Below are 27,689 nucleotides of genomic sequence, written 5' to 3' on the forward strand. Positions count from 1 at the left end.
TTAGCTAAAGAGTCACCAACTACACAACTTTATTGTATTCATAGTATGTTTAAACCCTTCTTCATTCATGTTCCAGCAGCAATGGAAAAGTCGGAAGTATGAAGATACGTCACAGGTTTTAAAAAAAAACACACTTTAGAAATGTCTAACATGTACTTTCGTAGTGTCATACTGGTTCAGAGAGATCCCAAAGATGGTGCATAATATTTCTGCAGCCGGATGAATCACAGATGTCTTTCAATGCAGGCTGTCAGTCAGTGAAGTTTAATGGCTTTAGGAAGGAGGATTCCTGCTGACAACATTGGTTGCTTCGTTAAGGAAAATCAGACTGTCATGGCTACTAGCAGCTAGAATAGGGCCACGCTGTCTTTCAAGGTAGCAGAGGTAGGTAAAGTAAACTGTTGTGGCAGTCCATCTGGCTGATTAGCTTACAACTTACTATTTAGTCTGACCAAAACACCATCATCCACATGTTTTTCTGTGTCACTTACATTGTTTGGGACAGACTCTTCCAGAAATACCAAATTTGTGGAAAGCATTTCCTGTCAACAAGATTCTTCCTCCTGAGCGTTTGGATCTCTGCAGCTCCTCCCAAGTCACCATGGGCCTCTTGGTCGCTTCACTAATTAATGCTCTCTTTACTCTGGAAACTCTTGTCAATTGTATCAAACTTTCATTCTCAATAAGAAATCTCTGTAATTTCAGGTCTGAGCATCACTAAAACCAGAGATGGGAGATCTGTTTTTGGTGCGTCTCTTCTGACACTGTGATAAGTTTGCTCAGTCGTATCATACACTTTGAATCTCATACCTGCATGTGTTGCTGGGTGGGGGAAATAAGGACAATACAGACCGAGACACCACGGAAGGTTTCGAGATCCTTTTATTTGGATTAATACAGTACTACAAGGGCATTGTGTTGACCTGAATGATGAATTAAGACGTTTTACAGAATTCCAGAAAATCGTGACATTTTACGCGGTTCTCTGATTGAGATGAACCCACTCTCGATGAGGCTTTTTGAATGCAGCGTGTTTGAATCTCAACACACCGTCTAAAATGGCTTGATAAATAAATATAAGTTCAAAAAAAAAAGATAATCATTTTCATTATCAAAAACAAAAGAAAGAAATCATGAAATATATCAAAGGCACGCAACTTAATAAACATCGGCAGTCCAGGATTACCCACAAATCAAAATCAATAAACCGTAAAAAAAAAAGTAATGAGCAGTAACAAAATAATACTTAAATAAAATATTAATACTAATTTTATTATTATTGTCATAACAATATCCAGTCAAGTTTTCCTATGATTAGACATTCTGCTAACTAACAAATATGCACCAGTTATTTCCAGTTTGGCAGAGTTAAAACTTTCATCTTCAAATCTTTTCCATCTCCATAATTTTCTTTCAGTATTTTTGGACCTCCCACACTTTGGCTAATAAAAGATATTAGATTGTGTTCCGCCTTTTCCAAATAGGTTGATTTTTTTTCTTCTTCTTCTTCTTCTTCTTCACACTTTAATGCTACTCTGACATTTTAGCGTGTCAAAGCAGCGAGAAATGAAATTGCAACACCAATTTCACGTCCTTTTAGTGCGTCTATTTCAGAGAAATTCTAATACTTCGAGGAAGGAAGTATTTGTTCTTCTGCCATACATAAAGCAATTAACATTTCTTACATTTTGGAAAATCAAAAACAGAAGCGTAATAAAACCAAAAAAATACTAACATAGTATAAGTTTTTCACTGTAAATCCAGTTGACATTAAAAATGCAATACAAAAAGGCAATGAAATACAATATAATAAGCAGTGGGTCTTTCATTAAACTCAGTACCCCGGGATCTTTTCCTTCACGCGAGCTGACCACTGAAAACATTCGACATGTGTTCTCTTTTTGTTTGGGGTCAACGACCGCATGGTTTTCCGTCTGCATCATTCGATTCTCTGAATTCTCCGGTACTTTTTTCGCTGCTCTTTCAAAGTGGGACATATTTGCCAAAGTCACAGAAGAAATGTGTCACGCCATGAGCCTCCGGACAAGCTGTGTCAGCAGCCTCCAGCATCTCAAACAACAATAAAATGAACACAAATAAAACATATGCGAGGTACAGCCATTGTGGTGGGTGAATTTATTCACCAATGGGATGAGATGGGGAGGGGGGATTCCCAATTCAAAGGGACTCATTTAAGCCCAGCAAATCCTTTCAAAGCATCATCAGATCTTTGGCACAAAACAAAAACCTTCCATCTACTCTTTCTACTCACTTTCTTTGTTCCCACTAATCTACGTTGCAAGTCCGTCAAAAATGACTTTCTAGCCCTCTGGCCTTCTCCGCTCCCCTCGAGAACGTCCATTCTTATCTTCTGCATCGCATCTCTCTCTCTCTCTCTCTTTCACACACTTTTCTTCTGCCTGCAGCTATAAACTCTCCCCGCTCTGCCTCCCTCTCACGCTCGAATAATAACAACGGTGGGCTAATTGTGCTCAGTGGACAAAAACGAACAAGCACACGCAGCTGGGAGGCCGAGCCCAGACCGCAGATTCCACCTGTGCTGAGTCGGACTGGGGGGGTGGGGGTGATAAGAGATCTCGAAAACAAACAGGTCTCCAGCATTTTTGTCTGAGGAATTTGCCGTGTCATCGACAAGCAAAAAAAACAATAAACATGCTTGACTTGGCTCTTTCGAAGAGCTGTGGGTGAAATCTTAGCCCAGTCCCACAAAGGAAAAAAAACCCTGAAATGTCTTTGGTAAAACGTGAAATAAAGTGAAACCGCGTCTGAAGACGAACAGCGATCCTAGGTAACCCAGGGACCTTTGGGCGTGGATGATGTCTCGCTGAGAAAAGAAAACAACGTTAGCTACTCTTAGTATCGGAAATCTGCCTAAGAAGTCTGACCAGTGCATCTCTATCCAAGACAGAGGGGGCGTTCGCAACCTCCGTTCACGGAAATGTCCCGCCGGATTGAGCAACTCCGTAACCCTTGTGCTTCCAGCAAAACGTGTGTTCAGTAGAGCCAACACTGCTGCCTAAAACAAACTGTGGACTCAGACACTGAAAAAGAACAAGGAGACAGCTTTTTTTTCCCCCTCTCCCCTCTTTCTTTTTCATCTGAGCTGTGTGTGATTTTATATGCGGAAGGAAAGAAAAGCAGAAAGACACGCTGTTTGATCTCTACTACACAAGATCAACCTTTAAAATCCCAAAAATCAGGAAACTCAGTCGGGTATGCATGCCCTGAAGCCCCTGCGTCTCTCCACATTCACAAACATTAAAAAATGAAAATAAAAAAATAAAACTGGTATCAGGGTGGTCTGGCATTTCCTTCTCCTTTAAGGAAACAACATACATAATTGTTATTATGAATCAAAAAAGGCACTTCCTACATATTCCTCGTGTCATACGCATACATAGGACATACACTTTTAAGAAGGTATGCTTGCCTGTGTGTTACAGATACAAGCATGGTTTATATATGCTGAGTAATAATATGTTTATCACTGAGTAGCATAATTATATATGTCAGTTTCACCCAAAGAGTTGGAGACAAGAAGATTCCAGTATCAACCAGCCACCCACCAGTTTGGCACCTACAGCTAAAGCTTAAAAAATATTAACAATAAATAATCATTGATATATATATATATATATTTTTTTATCTTATTCAGAACAAGACCCTGGTTTGTTTCTTCTTTTTAAAGGAAGTAAAGATCACAAAAACATGTGCTCTGTGTGAGTTTTAAGGTGCTTTTGTAAACTCAGACATGGGTGGTGTACGAAAAGGAGAGCAAACCAGTTTCTGGTTGCTGCGTTTGTGATTCTAACTTGCTTTCACGCTAAATATGTAAACATGTTGAACGCAGCGGAGTCTACGGCGGGCCAGGACGGCGTACTGGTGACGTTCTCTCTCTCTCTCTCTCTCTTTCCTGTGCCGGCTCAGTCTCTTCCCTGTTCATTAAGCCTACAACTCCAATCTCCCCCTGACCAGAGAAGCACACCTAAACGTGCGCATCTGTGTGTGCAAGTGTGCGTGCGCAGGCACACATCTTTCTTTTTTCTCGCAAAGACTCCAGCCCCAGCCTCCTAAAGGCGTATCCCAGTAACACACTGGTCGTTAATGCTGCGCACACGCTTCATTGCACTCACAGAGTCACAATCAAACCCCCCCCCACCTCCCGGCTTCCTCTCGCTCTGCCGCCCGCTCGTTAGGTGAGATTGCTGCTGATGTCCAGGGCTTGCTGGTACACCTGAGTCATGTCCTCCAGATCCCCCAGCAGGGAGAAGCTGCCGTTGTCCCCCGGGGAGCCTTTCGTTTTGGAGCCACGGCTGAACTTGGGCCCCTGGACGGGCTGGGCGGCCTGCAGGCCCTTGAAGTTGGCGAGCTGCAGCAGGTTTTCGGCCGAGACGCAAGCCCGGATGTTGGAGCGGAGGTGCGGGGTGGAGGGATGCCACTCGGCTCCGCTGAGGGAACCCGGGGACAGCGACAGGACGGAGCTGTCCTCCCCCACGATGCTGGAGGGCCGACTCTGACTGCGCGACAGGCCGGAGTCGGTCGCCGGAGGAGGCTCGCCCAGCATCCCTGCCGCCGCTGCGGACGAGGGGGGCCCGCTGTAGGTAGAGTACTTGCCGTTTCTCTTCAGAATGCCCTTCCTTCCTAGCGCCCGCTTAGGAGGGGAGGTGGCTAACAGAGACATGCTGGCACCTCCCAAAAGCTCAGAGGATTCGCTGCGCTCCGGGGAAGAGTAGTACCCTGATTCCCGCTGTTGGTTGTTTTTCAAGATGCCTTTCTTTGGTAGAGACGGTACCATCTTAGCCGGTGAGCCACCCGCCAACACCGGCTCCTCTTCCTCCCTGTCAGGGCTCGAAGCCTCCTCTCCGCCTTCGGCTTGCTGGGGCGACCCCGCTTGACTCAGACCCGCTTCTTCCACACCGGTGGACCTTTGCTCCTCTGTAACCCTGGTCTTCAAAATGCCCTTGGGTCTCTTCAAACCCGGCTTGTCTTCTGCTCCCTCCTGGGACTGGCCGGCCTCCACGTTTTCCTTCTTTGATTTCTTGGGCCTCTGGCGCAAGATCTGGGGCACGGCCGCAGCTTTGGCTCCGGCGCTACGTGGCTCGGTGCGACTCTGCCAGTCGATGAAACGGGCCAACATAGGCGAGCCTCCGTGGTCGCGCTGGGCTTCGCAGTCACAGACGCTGTTCTTCCAGCCCCAGTTCACCCACCAGTGATTGGCTATATCCTCTACCGTGGCTCGCCGCTCGGGGTTCACCATCAACATCCAGCGGATCAGTCCACGGGCATCTAGGAGCCACAAAATATCGAATTAGATTGTATTAAATGTTGAGATGAGTGACAGGTGAATTATAAATCTGCAAAACCTGAGATGAAGATTTGATAATTCAAACACAGGCTACTGGATGTTCCAGCTTACTATCGGAGACATTTCATTTAGAGATGCACAGATTTTGGCTGCTAACATGAATCAATCCTTTTTCACCTACACTGGCCTTGATCAGTAACTAAAAATTAAAAAAAACTTATGTTTTTCCAATTGAATTGCAACCAGGTGACAGTAACAACACTTTTTTTTATGGTGGACACCGTTATTGAGGGAAGAAGACTCCAATAAATGTTTATAATAAGGAACGAGGACACAACACATATATAAAGAAGTTATTTTAAAGGGATACAAATTCAGCAACATGTCCAGTTATGTCATCCAGGCTGCAAGAAAGAGCGAGACTTCCAGCAGATACCAGGAAGGCTGAATGTTTCTCAGCAATCTGCTATGTTCTATGCCTGGACGCATTCAGTCTCTATCTGTCTTGGAACCTGGTGCATTTGGAAATGATGTCAGCTTTTTGGAAATGTCTTAGGCAAGGATTTACGGTTTCAAGAATATACAGAGACTGGTGTTTTAGTGGCGTCAGCCATGGTAAATGCACTTTTTTTATTTTTTTATATTAGGAAAACCTTGTTTTTAAATGACTAATAATGAGGCTGGAACACTAGAAATAAATACTTTTATTCCTACAGGAGCCAGCTGGTCAGGAAGACTTACAAAAACAGAAATTAGCCACAAAAATAATCAGTGCATCTCTAATTTTAGACAGCAATTACATTGATGAATTAACATCATAATAACTATCACATGTCTATGACCAAAACCAGCAAATTGTCTGTATCTCATATATATATATGTAAGTTTTACTATAAAATGTAGACGCTGAATGAAATCTCAGGCTGTGGTTTATACAGTACCTGAAGACTGAGTGGGCTCTTTGTATTCACCGTTGCTAATCTGGCGAATGAGCTTCTTGTGGTCTCCCCCGTCAAAAGGCATGGTTCCATAGACCAGGGTGTAGAGCAGCACTCCCAGAGCCCAGCTGTCCACCTGGGGAGGAGAAAGAAAAAACTCTGGTCACAAACATTTCTGTTTCATCTGAAGCGATCTGACATGCGCTGTGTGTACGCTGGACGTGGGCAAAAAATAAATAAATACACAGAGAAGTTGAGGTGTGTTGTGCAAGCTAAATGCAGCCTTCCAAGGCTTGTTTTGATTAGTGATTCATGGCACGGAAATGTGGAATGAGCTCAGCTTTGCTCAACATCAGAATGGAGCTCAGAGTATCGCTGGAGATGTATACAGTGAGCTCAATAAACACTTTTTTTTTTACATCATGCTTTAAACTTAACTGTTTAAAAGCTTTTCATATGTTTGTCAGTTGAGATGATGGCAAATGACGGTAATACGGTGGGAAAATTATTGTTTCCTAACAGATTAGTCGCCCCCTCTCCCTGCTGCCCTGTCAGGCAGGAGCAAAAACTTTCGGAGCGCCAACCTAATGCAATGTGACGTTTTAAGACGTTACATAAGAGTTTATGTTTTGTGGCGTTAAAAAGGCCACAGAGCGAAGTGGTGGGAGTGGAAGAGCGATAAGACAGAGGAGATGGCTGCGCTGAGGTATCTTGAATTGTTGGAGGTTTACTGGAGAAGAGCTCATGGCCGGTTTCTAGGTGCCTGTGTACAAGACAGGATTTGACAGATTCTGCATGTTGACTTTAGATGGCAGGGAACACTCAGACTTATATGCATTCCACCGGGGGTGGCTAAAGCTCTGAGACATAGACGAGGAAGAGGAAATTAGATAAGACCAGTAAAGGAGCTGGTGTACTTCCTGTTCTGGTTCTGGACCTGCATCAAGAATGCTCCACTCGTCAGTTGCCATTGGTCAATGGTGGAGGAAGAGACCGGCTGCATACTTGCTACGGTCTTTTCTTAATGCCTGTTTGCTATGATTTGTGGACTTGCGCCCAACCCGTGGTTTTGTAATTTCAACAGTAAATTAACTTTTCCACCCATCAGTAAATTATAGCGACTCACGCTAATCTGAATAGTTGGAATTGAATAGATTTTGCAACTTAAGAGACAAGTAGAATTATAGCTTACGAGAGCTTTTTTTGTTTTGCAAAAAGAAAATTTGGTCGGACTCCAAATTGCAGAGACTTTAAGGCTTTGTTGCTGATTTCGGGCCTGTTTATCAAAAGCGGAGGCGAGCGAACATCGCCCTCTAACTTCAAAAGGACCCCAACGGACTGAGAGGGCGGTTCAGAGGAGGGATACAGACTCGCTGAGCTGTTGGAAGAGAGACCTCCCTTTGGCTGTGGGCTGATCTCATCAAATAGGCTAAAAAGGAAGCCTACACACGCTTTTTTGAATAGACCACAACATGATCATAATCAATTCAGGAACAAGAGTCAGAAAATTTGTGAAAGATCCAGAATTTGAGCCTCAAGCCAAATCCTAACTCAGCATGGAACTATCTACAGCGCCTTTGATGGGTTTTCATAACCCTAGAGCATTAGAGCGACACAATCCATTGTATTTTATAGGGATTTAATCTGACACATCAATACAAACAGGTGCATAATTGTGAAGCGGAAGTAAAATATATGCTTTTTGTAAAGCTTTACGAATAAAAAGACGTTTCATGAATTTAAATGCATGTCCAATTACTCTGACATCTCCAGATCAAATCACTCCAGAGTGTAGAGCAACCATAAGAACATGAATTAGGGTGTAGGGAGGACAGTGGGATGGGAATAAACTCTGGAAAAACAACTTTGTAGTTCATTTTCCCTTACATATACAGACTTGGAACATTTTTTAAAATCTAAATCTATACTTATCCAGAGTTTTCCAGACTGTGTAGGAACCCTGCAGGATGGCCACATTAAAGCCCCTAAAGCCAGCAAAGGTTCACAGACACACTGCATCTAATCTTTCGCAGTCATTTTGCTGAGAAGAATGGGCAAATATTTCTATCTGTAAATGTCCAAAGCTGGTACAGACGTATCAAACTAACTTGCAGCCATAAATGGTAAAGCCCAGAGCTGGTTCTACAAGGTACTGACTCAGAGTAGCTGAACACCAATGTATAAAACGGACAACAAAAATGTTAAACTATCACTTTGATTACTACTGTCTGTGGCTCTACCACAAAAAAAAAAATCGTATTAAAATACTGTATATTCAATATTGTGATTGTAATGTGACAACGTGTTAAAATGTTTAAGGAGTAGGAATACTTCTGCAACCCACCGTGTGTGAAAACTTCAATCCCAGATCTATATTTGGTTGTGTGACTGTGTGAGTAATCGTGAATCCTAACCGTCTGAATCATTGCTAGCTTCGCTGAGCCTCACCTCCGGCCCACGGTACGGTCTTCCATTGACGATCTCCGGCGAAGCATAGAGGGGGCTTCCGCAGAAAGTTTGCAGCAGCTTGTCCTTGTGGTAGAGGTTGGACAGGCCAAAATCAGCAATCTGTGGACACACGGCTACGCGTTAGGATTCACGTGGTTCACGCGGGACAGATAAACCTTCGATGGAGAAACCCACCTTAATGTTACAGTTTTCATCCAGTAGCACATTTTCCAGTTTTAGATCCCTGTGCACCACTCCATTCTGAAATGCAAAGAGGGGGAATCAAAACTGAGTGACGCATCAACAAATTCACTATTCATCATCCGGCCATTGTGTTGCGTAATGATTTACTCTCGCTAACATAGCTTGTGGCTCTCTAGGGAAATCAAGGCAGCCTGTTGGTCTATTTCAATTTTAATTGCTCCTGTGCCCTCTGGGGTCCTTCTGTTGACATCTGCTGTGATTTCCCATTTTAAATCAACTCGCATGTGTCACATAAATATAAGCCTGTAATTACGGGCCCTGTGCAAACGATGTTCTCACAGCACTTAGAGGACCTGGTATTAAAATAACAACCCCGATAATGGCTGGGTTTAAGCAAACATCTCGGAATTAACATGTGGTACGCAGAGCGCGGCTCAGATGTGGAGCGGTGACTTCATTCTCCCGACGCTGATCTACGAGGCATCTCGCACTGGTTGCTGTCTGGCCCGCCGCTCGCGCTCACGTGACTCCGATCGGCGGACACCAGGGAGCATTGATTGTCGTGTCGGTGACTCACAACATCGCGCTCGGCGGGGAGGCTGCGCTCGCTGGTGATGAGTCATCGCTTGTGGCTGTCTGGGACTCTCCTATCTGAGGAGGATGACGTCAGCCCCCCCCCCCCCATCTTCAGCTGGGACGAGCATGACAAGCGTGGGGTGGGGTGGGGTGGAGTGGTGGGGTCCCAAACAAGCCCTGTGACTTAAGGGGGGTTTTCACTGGAGCTGGTGCGGTGTGGAGAACGGGCTGGAGTGGGTGTGGCCGGCGCTAAATCTCCCCGGGGGGAAAATCCTGGGACGTCTATCAGAGTGTGAGGACAGAATGAACGTGTGGCCTATAAAAGGAGCGTAAGCCTGAATTAAGCTGGCCCGTGTTCTTCCCTCACTTAACTAAAACAGATGACTCTTTAACGCCGACGTGCCAAGAATAGCACCTGCAGATTATCTGACTATACGCAGCTACGCTTCCTGTTGCAATAGGCCTGGAAAACCAAAGCCGGCGCGGTGTGTGAGAGAGGTAAAGAGACAAGCGTGTTGTATCTGTAGCCTATGTGTTTACCGCTACGAAAAGCTGCTTAATGGGCTTCCCTCACCTTATGGCAGTGGTGCACAGCGGAGACTATTTGTCTGAAGAAGTGTCTCGTCTCCCGCTCGCTCAGGCGCCGCCGCTCGCTGATGTAGTCGTACAGCTCCCCCTTACTGGCGTACTCCATCACAATCACGATCTTGTCCTTGTTCTCGAACACTAAAAACAATGAATCGAGCAGGAGCAAATCTTTAGGGTTCAGCCAGGTTGAGTTAATCAGACAAAACACAAAGACTCTGTCAATTATAACGGCAGAGTGGCCGATCCCGTTAGCCTCATTTTTAGTTTCGGAGCAGAGCTGCACGTTACATCGTGACTAACTTGCCAAGGTTACATCATCCAAACCCCATCTCACGTGCCTGGCTTCTATGCAACATCGCAGAAGGAGGCCGTTAAGTCAAACAAGCTCCATATTCAGGGCAGAGAACACGTAGGAAACATTAAAAAGAAACTACAAGCAAGCCGACAAATGAATTTATTTGCAATAACACAGTCAGCCCATTATCAGTTAAATAATAGGTTGAGGACAGCGACTTTACGTCATGTCGCCACTTTTCACAACCAAGTCCAACATTCCTGACCGCCATAACGAGCCAAACTGAGACAAAGTCTCTTAGTTTCCTGCTCCATATACCAATTAAGACAAGGCACATAAAGTACTCTTGTTTAACATGAAATCAGAAGCGTATTCTGTATTTGAAAAAAAAGGAACCATGATGTGACGTAGATCTTTGGTTTCATCCCCTTTTTTTTTCTCTTTATACATTCAAGTAATATTATAGGAAAAACTAAGAAGGCCGATCTTTTGGTTGTCAAATCTGTACCAGCGCTGTACATTCCACTTGGTCACTCAATATATTTTGTCTAAAAGTGGTATATATATACCTATATCTAACAGTTGTGATGTGAAAGTAAATTCAGGACAGCATGTTAATACCCAGCTGCAAATCATTTAGCATTTAATTCTGTGTCATATTTTTGGCTTATCAGTGTAAGATTTCATCTTGGAAAGATGACTCTTCTAAGAGGAATGACAGTGGTTAGGTAAGGAGACAGAAAGAATGGGGACGTGACGGCAGCACAGTCAGTCATGTTGCTGCGCATTGTGCGTGTTGATTTTCCCACACAGCAGGGTCACTGGGGGTGAAGGCCTCTACTTTCTACACCCTTGAGTGAGCACCTTCATAGTCTGTCCCCCTCTTTATTCCCCTTCCAGGTCCCTTTTAAAGATATAATCCTCTAAAAAAAAAAAAAAAAAAAAAAAGCACACACACAGTTGCTGAGTGATGTTAATGCTCCCTGATTGTGAATGTCTGGATGCTTGGGAAAAAAGCAGACGGTTTTAAGCCACGGCATTCCGCAGGGCAGAGACGATCAAGCCGTCTGATTGGCGGACAGCGTGGGGACCTGGGGTGATATTCGCACTAACCCTTTATGGGCTCAGGCTTGGTTGAGGCGATTCTCAGCTTGCACTCCCATTTACCTTTAACCCTTGGTGGTGAAGTAATTACCTGGCTTACATAAGTCAGGTTTGCTACGGTCTGCTGGGAATGCCAGCTACCATTACAGTGTCTCGGTCACTCACTGAGCTTTGTTTGTGTGTTAGACTCTCCACATCTGACTAATTTGCAGTTGTCCATTTGCCTGGGTTGAAAAAGGCCTACTTTTGCAAAGTTAAAAATATAAATAAAGAGATAAATGTCCATCAATCCATCCATCCTCTTCTGCTTATCCAGGGTCAGGTCGTGGGTGTAGCAGCTTCAGCATGGAGGCACAGATGTCCCTCTCCCCGGCCTCTTGGGCCAGCTCCTTAAGAGGAATCCCAAGGCGTTCCCAGGCCAGCCGAGAGACATAGTCCCTCCAGCGTGTCCTGGGTCTTCCCCTGGGTCTCCTCCCGGTGGAACGTGCCTGGAACACCTCACCAGGGAGGCGTCCAGGAGGCATCCTGACCAGATGCCCGAGCCACCTCAACTGGCTCCTCTCGACGTGGAGGAGCAGCGGCTCTACTCTGAGTCCTCCCCGGATGACTGAACTCCTCACCCTATCTCTAAGGGAGAGCCCAGACACACTACGGAGAAAACTCATTTCGAGATAAATGTTTTGAAATAAAATGACTGATGCAGATAATAAACAAAAAATCTGTGAGAATTCTGACTTAGCAGGGATATTTGAAGAATATGCCTTGTTTAGTCAAGGCATATTATTTTTCCTTATATGCATATTCATTTGTTGCCTTTCTTTCTCACTAAGGGTGTAACTACTGTTGCACAGCAATAGGATTTTTATGTTACGTTTTATGTTTTGCGTTCAAAGGTCATGGTTGTGTTCTGCACAGAAAAGCATTCCTTTAACTTTGTTTAAATAATTAAATAAATCCAAAGTTTTTTTTTTTTTTTTGGTGTCAAAAACTCATCCGACCTTCTTATCAAGTTACAATAGAACATTAAAAAAAAAAAAACTAAAAGTGTGACACAAGAGCAGAGGAGATAAAAAGACTTTGGGTGCTATTTAACTGCGACTGACAAATTCTCGCAGGAATAAGCCTGCTGCCAAGTTGCGACAACACATCATCAAATGGGCACGTCTGCTGATGTCTCCTGCTATGCAGTTTAGCAGCCAGGATGAATGGTTCCATCAACGGGCATGTAAAAAAAAAAAATAAGGTAAAGATATATGTCTCTCGAGTAAAAACAAAACGCATACATTTTAGTTGGACCTTGTTAATAAGAAAAGTTCTGTCATCACAAGGTTTTTGTAGCATCATCCTTAATGTCTTTCTTTGCCGTGATTTGACTTCTCTGCCTGCTTTAAGAAAACTCTTGAGTCTTGAGGTTCTTGAAATACTTTAGCTGATGGTGAACGTGTGGTATTACTTAACACACATCGTTAGAGAACTAGATTTTTTCCATGTGTTAAAGGTTCATATATCCAGCAGCTCAAGCTACAACAACTTGTTGGATTTGGCAGGTTGTTCAACCAGAGTTTGATTAAACAGTTGCTCAATCAAAGTCTGGTTTCTCGTGTTAGTCTTTCATCGTGTCTCAAAGGATTACCATTACAAAGGTGTACCGACAAATCAGCTGGTGACTCTAACTGAGCAGTTCTTGGCACGATCATTCATGCCTGGCAACTGGCCAGTCTGAATATGCTAAATTGATATTTTTCTAATCAGTAAATGCACCATACTAAGAAAAGCGGAGGTCGACAGAAGCACAGAAAAACTGCTCTATTATCTACGAGACGTTAAGATCTGTCTGCAGTTCATTCACTTTGAAAGGCAAAGCAAGATTTCTAGCAGATAACAGGAAGGCTCTGCGTGCTACAGCTAAGTTAGTCTGTTTATCCTTTTGAACTTTCCTCTTTGTTATACAACATGTTGGATTTGGAAATGCTGTCTGGGTTTTGGAAATCTCTGTTTTGTCAGCATCTGCATTATCTAGGGCAGGGATGGGCAACTGGCGGCCCGGGGGCCGCACACGGCCCTCGTCATCACTCAGTGCGGCCCGCGAATAGATCAATAATAATTTAATAATGATAAAAAAAAAATAAAAAAAATGTAATTATACTTTTGACCGATAGGGGGCCGTACCCAAACAATAGCGGGCATGGGCCGCTTTGCAACAGCGAGGAAGAAAGTCAAGAGCCCTGGCCACTAGCAGTGGAATAAAGGGAAAACTTGACGAGAAAGTCACATTTTTCAGACAAAATGGGAAGAAGTATGGACATGGGGAATTTTTTTGGTCTCTTGTCATTCACACACAACACAAACCGTGAGAGCCGACATGAGTTTTGAAACTGCAAAGCTTTGTCTTAAGCAGAAGAAGTGCAGCACCGCGTTCACAGACCAGTGTGATGCATTCGTGAGCGTCAGAAAGCTATGGTGCATTCAGGAGCATGGGACATTAGATTTTTCAGAATAAAAAGCTAACAGATGTGCATAATCAAAAAGTAACAGAAATACAATTATAGAGCATTCAGTATTGTAAGAAAGCCCACACAGTTTCTGGATAGACACATTATTGTTTGAGTTAAGTTCTGTGCCGTTTTATGCCTCTTTCCTTGTAAATTTGAAATCACCAATGCTCCTGAATGCATTGATATGGAGTTTAAATTCCTTTTTTGCAATTTTTTTTAAAGCAAACGGTTTGTCTTTTGCTTAAGGACATATTAAAATGCATTTATATGCAGAAAATAGTTATATGTTGGTGCAGTAAACATACAGATATAAATTCATCTAAAATTTGTTCTTATTGAGAATAATTTGTAGCGTCTTTCATATCCAATTATTTGAAGTGCGTGGTCATGTGGCCCTCCAATGGTCGTGCTGAAAAAAATGTGGCCCTCTTTATCATGGAAGTTGCCCATCCCTGATCTAGGGAATATACAAGGAGGCTAGTGTTTGCATGCAGATATGCTAACAATGCTAAAGCTGACGCCTTAAAATTGCAACTTCAGAATTATTTTGTCTTTGTTTTGAAATATGTAATCTCTTTCATACAGCAACTCCTCTCTCACATGTATTTTCTTGTATCATTGTTCTTAAAGACAAATCTGAAATGACTGAAATTGATATTGGCCAGTAAAAGTAAAAGAAACTGGTACTGTCCAGTAAGAGAAGCAAAGAAAAAAAATCAAAAGAAACAGAATTCAGCCACAAGACACTGACTGGAGAGTCACTAATTTTATTACTGAGTCACTTCAACAAATGTTGAAGTTGCAAATGAATCACTACGTTGTTGTATTTCTTGCTAACCAATAAGCAAAGTCAGCATCACTAAATTTAGTATGAAACAATTAAGTGTGGTAGCTTAGCTTAAAGTTTGTAAGTAGGTTATCCTCGCACAAGAGCGCTTAAACAACATGTAAAGTGTCTTATTATTCATATTTAGTCTAACAATAACTCACAATGGAAACATCAAATATTTTGCACAGCTAAGAAGGTGTCAGCAAATATTTTTCTAACAATCGTCTCACTTTGCTGTAGACGGCGGTAGTTTGTTCAATTACACCCATCTATACGGCTGACACTTTGTTTAAACAGGGGGGCACAAACACACACAAAAAAAAGTAATGGTTGCTCCGAAATGCCCCACTCAGCATGCTGACAAATGCAAAATAAAAGGGAGTGGTAAGAATCCATCTTCACGCACACATCTGGTTCAGCTTTGCTTCACACAAGGCAGTTAGCTGTTGTAAGAGGGTGTTGCCGGGTACACAAATCTCTGGAACTCCTATATGTTCTGCAGCAAGCCCTGGGTGGAGGCCAGGCCACAACAGTAAATGCTGGCTTCGGGGAGAAGTGAAAGCAGTGAGTCTGGTCGCGACTGCTAGTGGAGCCGGTTGGCTAGAAATTAGGACGACACTAACAAGAGGCCCTATATGGGCTCCTCGGAGTTTACAAAGCTGCATGTTCTTTTAATCATTCCCTCACAAGACACAAAACTCAGCTGCCTTCAGCTGATTACTGGCACGTTCCCATGACAAATTGTGTTTGTTTACGCGCACATTAGCGATAGTGATCTGGGGACTTTGTACTGGAACAAAGGACAGTTGGTAAGTCTGATTGAGCAATGAGGACACATGACCTTCTGCTTTGGTGCTGGGGCTACTGTTCCAAAGTGGGTCAACACAGGCAGAGAAAATGTCACATTTCAAGTAAGTCATACTATTCAATTAAACTTAATTTGTCCCTGAGTGCCAATCTAAAGGCACAGCAAAGCATCACAGAGAACGACAATTAGTAAAAACTATATATATATATATATATATATATATATATATATATATATATATATATATATATATATATATATATATATATATATATATAGCATCAAAGCTGGTATTTGGATGGGAGCCACTGTTCACAGAGACATGATAAGATCCTCGCAGATAGTCCATTGACCCTTGTGCGCACGTTGACAGCCCCTGATTTGACACGTCCTGTCTTGACCTGTAGGCTTAACTACCTACACATGGGCCAGACTAAGAAGTAATGATTCTTAGTTCTTCAAAACTTCAATGTGAGTTGCTCTGTGGAGTCACCATTAATTCTAATCTCTGTCTTCCTTCTTTGAGGTTAAGGTCATTCAACAGGGCTCATCTAAAAAAAACGTACGTCCCAAAAAACGAAATATCCGTGCTGTCTGGGCCTGATGTGAAAGCTTTGATATTTACAGAGTTGTTTCCTGAAGTAGACTTATGGTTGCCATTGCTCCAGGGATGACTTAAGGGTTTTCCTCCCACTGCATAGCACTGGACTAGAGTCAAACTGGGAGCAGGCCTAGGTCACAGAGGGCAATCTAGTGATTCCCAACTTACACACACACACACACGCGCACACACACACACACACACACACACACACACACACACACACACACACTTACACCAGGACACACATGCGTGAAAGCACACACATGCTCGAATACAGTCTGGCTCCCAGCTGCAGTTGTTTCTAAGTATCAGCAGATGTCTGGCTCTGAGATCAAGACCAAAGAAGACAAGGGATGAGACCGCTTGGATGTGGGAAAGGAGATCCCTTAGAATATCACCCCTCCTCCCCACCCAACACACACATTAAGAGCCAGACACACACTGCCAAAAACCTTCCTGACTTTTACTGGTCCAGGCAGCCAGACAAAAGAGATGAATAACATCCCAGATCTGTAGCCTGGGACTTATTATGGCATATACATGTCAAAATAACGACAGTCCTGCAGCCTGGCCACAAGTGCTACATGTGTTGGAGGAAGGATGCTTTTTGGATTTGTGTGTCTTTTCCCATGTGCATTCAGGATTGTGCAAGAGTCTGATATCAGGTTTTTTTTTTTTTTTTCCACAGAGCATTTATATTTTCCAGACGTGCTCCAGACTCTCACCTTCATATATAGAGATGATGTGTGGGTGGCGGAGGGATGACATGATTTCAATCTCTCTGCGGATGTGCACCATGTCCTGCTCATCCTTGATCTTCTCCTTCCGAATTGATTTGATCGCTACCTGGAAAGTAACAAAAAAAAAAGAAAGAAAGAAAAAAAAACATCAGATAACTTGAAGCAGCAGAAAATGAACATTTCTGGTGGCACCACTACCCCCTACAAGTTAGACACAGATTTCCTGTTTTCCTACAAAACCTAATAAATAAGCCTAATTTTATAAGGAAATTGTGAAATAAGAGCAAATTAACGTCACATGCATTATCTTATCTGCAACCTTTAACATGTACGTACATGGCCATTTGACAGCACTTGCTGCACACATTGTAAAGTCAATCAGTCTCAGTCCAAATATGTGAGCCCAAAAAAAAAGAGAAAAAAAACGTAGATCATGTAGGCCTAATGTATATAAACCACAATGGAACCTTGTCTTATATGTTTAAACAGATATCAATCAGCATTACAAATGAGGCTATGATAAGTACCCCAATCCTTTCCTAACAAAAACATTAAGGAGCACATTTACAGGCGAAAACACATTGGATTCCTTATCAGCAATCTACATGGGAGCCTTAGGTAATAAGATGTATGAAAAACCACTTGCTTCACTTATCTACTGCTCCATTTATACCAATAAACACTGAGCACTTCACTTATGGCACCGCTGATTGATTTTAGATGCAGTTTTATAGCCACTCTGGCACAGAGTGATGCTTGGTGCTAACTGGAAATGTCAATTTCTAATCATAATCTCAGTATCCTCCTGGAAATTTAACGTCAGCAGGTCATCATTCTTCCAGATGATAATGGGGTTCAATGTTTAAATACCACAACAGTTTGCTAAAACCCAATGAAACCTCTTGGAGAAATGGTTTAGTGTCTTCACCTCCAGGAATATATTTTAGAGTGTGGAGATACACCAAGAGACCAGTTTGAGAGCCGAGTTGGAGGTTATGCAGCTTGGTGGACCCTGACCACAATCGGCCTGACGACAACTCAGAAAACCAATGTTTTTTACTTAGTGAAGCAGCTAACCCTAAACACAATGCTCCAGTGTGAAAGCTGATGTGAGTAGAGGACTTGGGGACATTTTTAGCTAACGTCTTATGAGTCAAATTATGTCTTGAGTCAATTTCAGAATGTCAAAGCAAGGTACTTTTCCTTCTGACGTTTCAGACTGCCATTTAAAGTTGATAAGGCTAACTGCATGAACCATGCTAATTGCTAACACAAGATGCTAACGGTAGTTTAAATGATCAACAGTATAGTCATGTCCTCTCTTTTTGAACTGTACAACTCTGTTTTATAAACCCTTCTCACACCCTTGCTTCCGAAACAACAGAAGAAGTGTGAGAAGGCAAAAAATTGCTACATTGCTTATATATCTGCCAGCATCATATCCATTAAAAAGAAATCATATCCAGCTGAAATCAATCTCGGCAGGTCAGCACTTTACAAGCAAATTAAAGTCGGAAATCGGCCACAAAACCTGCACTGCTGCAGCTCTAGTATGATAACAGGGATGATGTTCACGATCCAGCTGCAAAGCCTCGCCAGGGTGGCATATGCATGAAGGAACGACACGCTAATGCAAAAGATTATCATTAAGTGAATCCATGAACAAAAAAGGAGAGGGCAACATGTCAATGTGCTACAAGCAAGGGGCCTCCTCCAAAAGACAAAGTGTAGCTATTAACAGCACAGTCTCCCCGCCTGTCAAAACGTCCTTGAGAGGACACTAATCACAAGCCAGCAACCCACTTTTAGCCATTCTAATAAAGAACAGCTAATGGCCTCACTTAAATCAGCCGCTGAGGCTGTCCTGCTGGGAGTTTTAAACAGGAATCGGGAGAATGAGCAGAGGTTGAGAAAGTGATTCATTTCACTTGGCTTGATAAATGAGCCTGAAATCGGAAATCCAGCTGCTACAAACAACACTTGATTTGACGATTCTTCAAAGCCGCTGGACTGCCAATAGCCGCAACTGTATGCATCAAACCCACTCGCCTTGTGCTGTTCATAAATGACAATTACCGGCCGTCTTCAAATAAACCGGTTGATAGTGCGCAGGCTAGCACATCACGCTAATTGCACCCTAAACATCCTGGATCGGGTCCTGGGATTTCTTTGATCAGGACTCTATGGAGTCTGTTCACTTTACATACTGTTAGTTTAAACTTTTGTCCTCTCCTTGCAAAGCTGCTGCCTTCGAATGAGCCCATGCAGGGGAAACCACAAGCGGTAGCGAGTGCCAAGCTAATTACCATGTACATCAATAAAAATAACCCCAATCCGGAATAACTCCCTTCCAGACCATGCCTTGATTACACAGAATTTAAAGACATTAAACTGTAACAAACCTAGCAGCGGATTTACATGCTGTGTTTCTAATTTGTTATTTTGAGTTGTTGTTTTTTAGTTAAATCAGGCTTTTTCTATGACTCACTGATTAGTAAAATAGGAGTAATATTTATTTTACATACAGTAGGTGCAATAATTTGACCTCTTTATAGAATATAAAAGTTTACATATAAAGGTCTTTGAAGAATAGTTTTTTTGTCCCCTTTCAGAATTTTTCTGTTATGGCTTTTTCATCTGCACTTTAATGTTTTAGGGACAATCAAATAAGTTAAAATAGGACAAACATTACCTGAGTAAACCGAAAAAGCAATTTTCAAATTAAGATTTCTTTTAATAAGGGATAAAAAGCTATCTGAGCCAAGCTGGCTCATTGTGAAAAGGTGATTAACTACCTTGTTAAAACCTCCTACCTGTCACCCCCAAAATACCAAGTTAGAAATACATTCCACGATAGTGAATAACTGCATTTATTTTGATTCGCTTTGAATAGCCAGACCCAGGCCTAATTACCAACAGACCTGTATGACCAAGATATCACTAAATCAGAACCTGTCTGACAACACGAAGTGGGCCAACAGCTCAAAATAAGCAACACATCTTTCTCCCGAGCTAAAGGAATTGAAGAACAAATGATAAACAAAGATCATAGATATCTATCAGTCTGTAAAAGGTTACAATGCCATTTATGAAGCTTTAATATTTCAGCAGACATCAGGCAGAAACAGAGGTGGACCTTCCTAGAAGAGCTGAAAAATATATGGAACCTCATTCGTCATTGCAGTATCATTGTGTGCAATATCTCAATCCCAATGGAATGCTTGGAAGCAAGATTGGATGAGATATTATTTCTGTACGGATCACAACGTTCAGATCCGTACAGATTATTTTCCTCACCAACTGACTGCGTAGAGGCTCCCTCTACGGACCACCGACTCAAGAAATCGAGTATTCACGCGAGACTATGTACCGCAGATTCAAGAAATTCCACCGGCATAAACAAGCCGGGCAGTCAACGTAAAGCTGCAGCTGCTGCTCAAACAAGCTCAAAGAAGATTGTGGGGCAACTGTGGCTGGATGGGTTGAGTAGTCGTCTGGCAATCAGAAGGTTTGTGGGTTCAATGTCGATGTGCCCCTGGGCAAGGCACTTAACCCCAAATTGCCTACCGAGCTGCGTCTCAGTGTATGGGGAGTGGTGGCCTAGTGGCACGCTTGCACTCAGAGAAGGATGCAAGAACCCGGTTCGATCTCCAGCGCCTGCACTCTGGGTCCCTGAGCAAGACCCTTAACCCCAGAACGCTTCCTGGGCGCCGCACATGGCAGCCCACTGCTCCCCAAGGGTGATGGGTTAAAAGCAGTGAGCAAATTTCGTTGTAATGTATGTTTCAATGACAATAAAGATGATATTACTAAGATCGCTCTTTAGTTTTCTTTTCTGTTTGCTGTACCTCTGAGCTCCTACCATGGGTAAGTACACGTTTTATTGAAATGTTTTATTGATTCTTTATTGAGCTGTGTGTTTTCTGGGACAACACCTACATGGGGACGACCGTGGTCGGAAATTGCATTCCGTGTATCTTCCTCAAAATAGACTTCTTCGCCAAAGTGTCTCTCTTCCTGTCTGAGCCATCAAATCGAGCAAGGGTCTACCTTAGTCGGCGCTATGCAGTACAGCTGCAGAAAAACCGCAAGCCGGTCTGGCCCCATTCACTTCAACTAATTGCTACAACGCAATTTTCCATCACATCGGACGGATCATAGGGTTTGGTGTGTTTCGGCTTTTAAACATGTCTACAAAGCCAAATTGAATCGACTCTAACTTCCCTTGATGCCCACACCAGGCATGTTTTTGTGGCGGCTGAGATGCTAAAGATTTTGGAGAGTGGTGTGGACATCGGGTAATGGTAAAGAAAGAAAATGTCCTTGAAAGTAAGGGGGAATAGTAATAAATATTTTAATGTCATTTTTCAGTAATACTATGGCTTTTAAATATTTTCCTTAAATCGTACAGCAGTTGTACCAGTTGTTAGGTTTAGAGCACAATTATTTGTTTTCACATAGAGAAAGGTTGGTTTGGATAGCTTTTTTTTTTCCTCTACTAAATTAATCATCATTTGAAAACATTTAAAACACACTTAAGTGATCAGAAACTCCTAGAATGGCAGTAATCAATCTTCAGGTGGATTTTAATTCTAACTTACAGAGCGACCCTGCTCTCCCTCATTGGGTTTGAAACAAAGCCAGGTATTACCATCGTGGAGCTCCTCATGTTCCCATGCCCAGAACCCGACGTGGATCATTTAACAGGATTGTGGATCAACTCCTTGCCAGGCTGGCTGACACAGCTCCGCTTGTTCTTAAGTGGATCCCCTATTACCATCAGTCACAGTAAACAGTCCCGGCCCTGCTGCCCATGCTGCCCCATGCCAGGTAGGGGGAGACCTCAACCCCCCACCACATTACTCGACCTACGCTCTGAAAGGAGCTTGTTTGAAGTGAAAGTCCGTGCCTCGCTTCAGTAGAGCCTGACATCTTCCAGTGCTTTCTCATGCCATTGAAACAGATAACGCATTCATCACGAACTGACCCATCTGTGTGCTGTCTGAGGCTCTTGATCATCTGTTGTGTTGACTGCACAAGTCATACAGGGGAAAAAATGGGAGCGAGAGCAGGAATGGAATGAAGGGGCCCGTCACTTTTCCGGAGAACTTTATCCTCAAACACAGCCAGGAATCATAATACCTCATCAGCGGCACCACATATAGCAGAGGAATGTCAGTGTTTCTTTTCCCTTCTGTGCACCTCCCCATTGAAGCCATTATTGGAGAATGATGTAATCTGGTGCTTTAAGATCACATTTATATGACTCTGTATTCCCTTCAACTCGGCCAGTCCGTCTCTTGTTATTGTGCCGGGGTTCCCTTTATCCCTTGTGCTAACAGCTCGCCTCCTCCTGTCTCTGACGAGTCCTCTATTCAGGATATTAACCTTCCCTCCCATCTCATTTCCTGCTGAGGATGGACTTTCATGTGTCGGTGTTCATTTTGGGTCTGCCTGTCACCACATCTTTTTTTACTACAGATGTCATTTAATACATAGGGGCTCACACAGTGCGCTTCGGTGTACAAAAGCAAAGCAGCACATCTTTTCCAGGCGTGCTAAATCCAACAAGCTCGCAACACTTTCACACAATTGAAGAGTTCAACTTCCTACGGCTGCTGGATTCCAGCTCCTCCACCCGGCATTGCACCATATGGCTGTCCAGATTAAAGCACAAACTCTGTTCTCCTTTCACCGATGCTCCGAACGGGCTCCCATCTAATCAATCTTCATCTAAAGCCTTCAGTTAATTCCATCACACAGACGGACGCAGAGGCACGGCTTCCTGCATTTATCTCGTCTGTCTGTTCCTGTGATTGAATTTGAGCAACGAGTCGAGTGTTTTATCTGCCATGAGGACACGAGGGACTTCCTCTGGGTCAAAGGTCGAGTAAACTCTAACCATGTAACGTCAGACGCGCGTGGCCTGTGAGGAAGTCATGCTCCGTCAGACCCTTTTTTGCTTTCATAGGGGGGGGGGGGGGGGGGAGGCCCAATATGAAAAGGAATGTAAGGAGAGAAAAAATTATGACAATAAACACCAACAAAATGTATTATGTTTTCATTTAAGTTAAAAAAAAAAAAGCGCGTTGACACTATCACACAGCACCTAGTGCAGAACTTTAAACCTTAAAGGTTTGGAATACGTGGAAGTAGTAAATAGCATGAGCCTGATACCAAGGTATATTAAAGTTGTAAAGCGATATGTTTTTAAGACCACTCCTAATATACCTCTTCTGCAGTTTAAAGTAAATGCACCAGGGTGACTGGTGCATAGAGTAATGCAGTGCAGCACTGTCCCCCAACTCATTTGTTGCTGCACACTGCTGGCCTGCTGGCTGAAATAAGGCAACTACACGTTCTCTACTACTCTGCACTGCACATCAAACTGCAGTCATCGCCACAGCACCCGTGTGTGCAATATCAGAATAAAAATGGAAACTATATTTGAAGTTTCAGGCTTTCAGCCACAGCCTGTCAATAACACTGTATACCTGTCCAGCTGGGTGGACTCAGACTGCCTTTAATGCCCACGCCGGATCTAGGTCTTTGCTGGCTGAGAGGTAGATCTCGCAGAACGAGGGGAGGACATTTTGTAACGGTAAAGGAAGAAAAGTGTCAGAATCTGTGGTGTTTTGCTCCAAGGTATCATAACCAAACTATCATATGATCCCATGAATTATAAATGACAAAATGTGGAAGAGTTGAATTGCTTTTTTTTAGCTGATTTTGGAAAGAAATATTAAAAGCCAACCATCTAAACCCAAGTTTTTTCCCCCCCGAGTTAAATAGGCGACAAAGTCAAATACATGTCAAAAGGTGTTTATTTACCAGTGCCTATAAAACCAGTTAGAGTGAGATGGCATGACAGCAATGACCTGTACACAGCGATTCATGGAAAGTTCCACATGGCTTGCCAGATTGGGCATAGGGGGTCATGTTTTGCCATGATGTTCAAGCCTGTAAGGATATACGAGCAATGGGTGTGTTTGCTGTGATGCATACAGCTTATCAGGCTTAAAAAAGAAACAGAAAGGGCAGACGGACCAGACTATAAACGCACGCACGCATTCACACAGTGGTACACAAGCTTTATGGAAGATGTATTTTTATGGAGCAAAGTACAAGTTAAAAGTGAGTTCCTGGTAAAACTAATGTTTGTCATGCATTGCTTTCACGCAAAGAAAATTGGAAAATTAAATCAGAATTTCATTTGACTGCGTGTGTGTATGTGTGTACTTGTACTTGCAGCTGAGTGAGAACATTTTTTTGGCACGTTTTACTCCTAAAGTGAGGATTTTGATGTAAAGTGAGGACCTTTTCTTGGTCCTCACCTTTATTCTGGGCTAGGGTTGGTTTAGGACCAATGTGTCAATTAGGTTTAGGTTAGGCCATAGAAAGAGTTGAAAATGAATGCAAGTCAACGGAAGTGACTTTGTATTTAAAACAAGGATGTGTGTATGTATGCGAGTGCATGCATGTGAGAGGCAAGGTTGTTTTAAAGATATTACCATGTAGGTTCCCACATGGTTAGACAGTAAAATTAGTTTCTGCCATATTTAAACACGTTGGACATTGTCTAAAACCGTGGTTCCCTCAAACTTTGGTACAAGTACCACTTGCGTTACCTGGGCAGCAATTATGGGTCTAAGGGTGGATATTTGGCGCAAGTAGTTGCAAGATAAAGGAAAGCAAATGAATTGTGATCTTTGGCTAAATTGCACCAACAGTCAAAAAGTAAGAAAAAAAAACATGGGATTTGCAAATAGGTCGGGCTCATTAAACAAGCTAATCACAATTATTTCTCTGTATGTTATACTTTAAAACATAGAAGCCACATGTTCACTAAAGTACATCTGCATGAACTATTTAATAGGATAAATCATCAAAAACTCCAAATAAACTTAGTTAACGGTTGTCACAGAAACTGTTTAGAAACAAGGCAGCCATCATGGATTTTGAGGTCTGGATTGGTGGGATATCTACAACTTTCCCCCTCTTTACCCACAATTCCGACTTTAGGGGAACTTTTGGAAATTTTTTCTTACTTGAAACTTGGAATATTTGTACTTCTAAGTAAAGATGGAATGCATAATTAAATTGCACCTTTGAACCAATAATGTAATCACAAGCGGTGAATATTCTTGTTTCTTTTTCTGCAGGTTTTAATGGCTTAACACAATAAACTGATGCAATATAATGCAAGTGCAATATTTTTTTTGTTTGTTTGTTTTTCTAAATACTGCGGTGACACTTGGAAAACTTGTTATTTGCTGTGTTGGTATTGCTATAAAAAGTTCACTAACCACCAGGGCATAGGCGTTGCAAGGTCTATTTGACTTGAGCAGTTGACCCGGGATACATCTTCTGTGGCCTAGTAAACTTTCCCCAAAAGGTTGCCGGTGTAAAACAGCACAGTAAAATCTACTTGAAACAGCTACAAGGAAGTGGGATTGTTGAAGGAACATGAAGGAAGAAGGAGAAACTAAGGAGGCCTATGCACTGTACTGTTTGTGCAGACGAGACTGCATTGGTGATGCCAGTAAAAAGAGCTATGAAAGCCCTTAACATTAAATAAATGCTACATTTGTCAGAATCTAGTAGCAGTAACTTAGACGAAATGTCTCTTTCAGCTCCTAAATGGGAATATGGTTTCACTCGTTTACATGACAGTGGGAAAGCAAGTGTTTTTCTAAGTGTTGCCCGCTTTTGCTTTCAACCATCACTTGTTTGGAGCACGTTGATGACAAAGGTCTGGACTATTCAGATGTTGTGCCCCAGTACTACTCTGTGTGTAGCGCCGCCCCTGCTCTGGACTAAACCATACTGGAAGATGAGGGAATGACCTCTGTGGTATCATTTTGAGGGGAACTTTAGAGCTGCGGCATCAGCCCGTCAGTAGCCGGATTTGAACTGTAACATCCGGCCGGGAGGCCGTGCACAGGACAAGGCGTGTGCTGTACAACTCCCGGGCCCCGTGGGTCTTATTTTTGAGCGTAGGGGGGAAATTCCCAGCGGGGCGGCAGGAGGACAAGCACACGCCTCTGACTGCCTCTCTGACTCTGACCGCGCTTCCTCTGAGGCCAGCGTCGTTCGCAGACTTCTAGTGCGCCCCAGACGCGCGTAAAACGTGCGTCTGGGGCGCACTAAAACACACACCGACGGGTTATTTACAGCTGCCGAGGGGCTGTTGAGTGGGCTCACCTCTCTGCCGGAGTGCCGCTCAATGGCCTTCTTGACCTTGCCGTAGGTGCCTCTTCCAAGCGTCTCCAGGAGCTCGTAGCGGTGCTTGAGGTTGTGCTTGTGGTGGTGCTTCTTCACGCCCGAGCTCCGCCGGCCATCGCATTGGGCCGGGGTCTCCTCGGGTGAGCCACCGGCGGGTGAGGCCGGAAGTGGAGGTGGAGGGGAGGGGACACCCGCCGCCGGTTTAACGGAGGCGCTTTGACCTCCCCGGGACTCGGGACTGGCGGCCCCCCGGTGGAGCGATAAATAAGCGGTCTCCATTTCTCTAGGGAGGCGTCTTGAACAATCTTCTCTCTGTTAAATATATATTTTTTTAAACTACCAACTTAAACTAATCGATACGACGATAGGCCTATACTTATAAGACCTAATAGTAATAATAAATAAATAAATTACAGGCGATAAAGCAAGTGAGGTTATCACATATATAGAATTTAATATTTACTGATTGTCTAGATCGATCAATTGGCTTTGATCAAAGTGAACAAACATTTCTCCTCTTATATATTAGGTATAATAATCGATTACTCATGTAGCGCACTGATCTAAAAGGATCACGCCATAATAACTAATAGGCATACATATTAAATCATAATGCCAAATAATGTAGCTAATAAGACATATTCTGTGTTCAGATTTCGACCGCAGGCTGCATGTCGCAATCTGTCCACCCTTTCGTTTTTTGTTTTTTTTTTTAAAGAAAAAAAAATACTGGCTGTATTATGTTTGTATGCTATTTCCTATGGAAGAAAAAATAACATAAATAAATTGGCACGATCTAACTGCGGTCGGTTCACGTCATCTGTCGTCCTACGCCTTGCCAGCATCACAAGAAAGGCGAAAAAGCTGCGACGAAACCGGCGTTTTGGGTGAAGATGACCCTCATTGTGTCCACGGCCCAGGTACGCAGCTCCTTTCATTCATCGAGAGGCTGTCTATTGTGCGTCTGCGTGCTCCGGGCTCTGCTCGGCGGCGGTGCGAGTGCGCTGTGCTCGGACGCGTTGTGGATACTGCCATGGTCGTTTCGCTGCGCCCCGTCTTCTTTCTCTTTCTCCTTCTTCGTGCGCCCTTCTTGTGTTTCTCCTTTTCCCTTTCTCTCTCTGTCCACGGCGTGAGAGGCCGTGAAGAAGGAATGCGAGATGATCCGAGACCGGAGGCGGAGTTTAGGCAGACCTCCTCCTGCTCTCTCCTGCCTTTCCTTCCAGCGTTCTTGTCCCATATACGCTGTTGTCTTCTGATGTGACTGCACAGGGGCGTAGCCATGTATTACAGTGCCCCGCCAGCAGTTGGTGCCCCACACACACACACACGCCTCCCTTGGCAAAGATGAGTAAAAAGGTTTTAGATAAATTCATTTTGGGTTGGAGTGTATTTCTTAAAGAAAAAAGTAGAATTGTTTTTCCCCCCTCTGCCTGTGATCTGACATACTGTAGCTACATTCATAATCAATAAATTGGAATTTTATAGAAAAGTTCTTTTTTTTTTTTTAGT

General features: G+C 43.2%; 1 protein-coding gene across 1 annotated transcript; it reads right to left on the reverse strand.

Annotated features, from left to right (window-relative positions):
• Window positions 1-858: 858 nt before the first annotated feature.
• On the reverse strand, window positions 859-27,428 carry nuak1b (NUAK family, SNF1-like kinase, 1b). Its single transcript, XM_012864168.3, has 7 exons — window positions 26,160-27,428; window positions 16,941-17,061; window positions 10,067-10,218; window positions 8,908-8,973; window positions 8,713-8,832; window positions 6,268-6,400; window positions 859-5,307 (listed from the first exon to the last, which is right to left on the reverse strand). The coding sequence occupies exons 1-7, from the start codon at window positions 26,457-26,459 to the stop codon at window positions 4,214-4,216; spliced, it is 1,986 nt and encodes a 661-aa protein (XP_012719622.2). The 5' UTR covers window positions 26,460-27,428; the 3' UTR covers window positions 859-4,213.
• Window positions 27,429-27,689: the final 261 nt, after the last annotated feature.

The sequence above is a fragment of the Fundulus heteroclitus genome, unplaced genomic scaffold, assembly GCF_011125445.2.
Source record: "Fundulus heteroclitus isolate FHET01 unplaced genomic scaffold, MU-UCD_Fhet_4.1 scaffold_52, whole genome shotgun sequence".
Taxonomy (NCBI): domain Eukaryota; kingdom Metazoa; phylum Chordata; class Actinopteri; order Cyprinodontiformes; family Fundulidae; genus Fundulus; species Fundulus heteroclitus.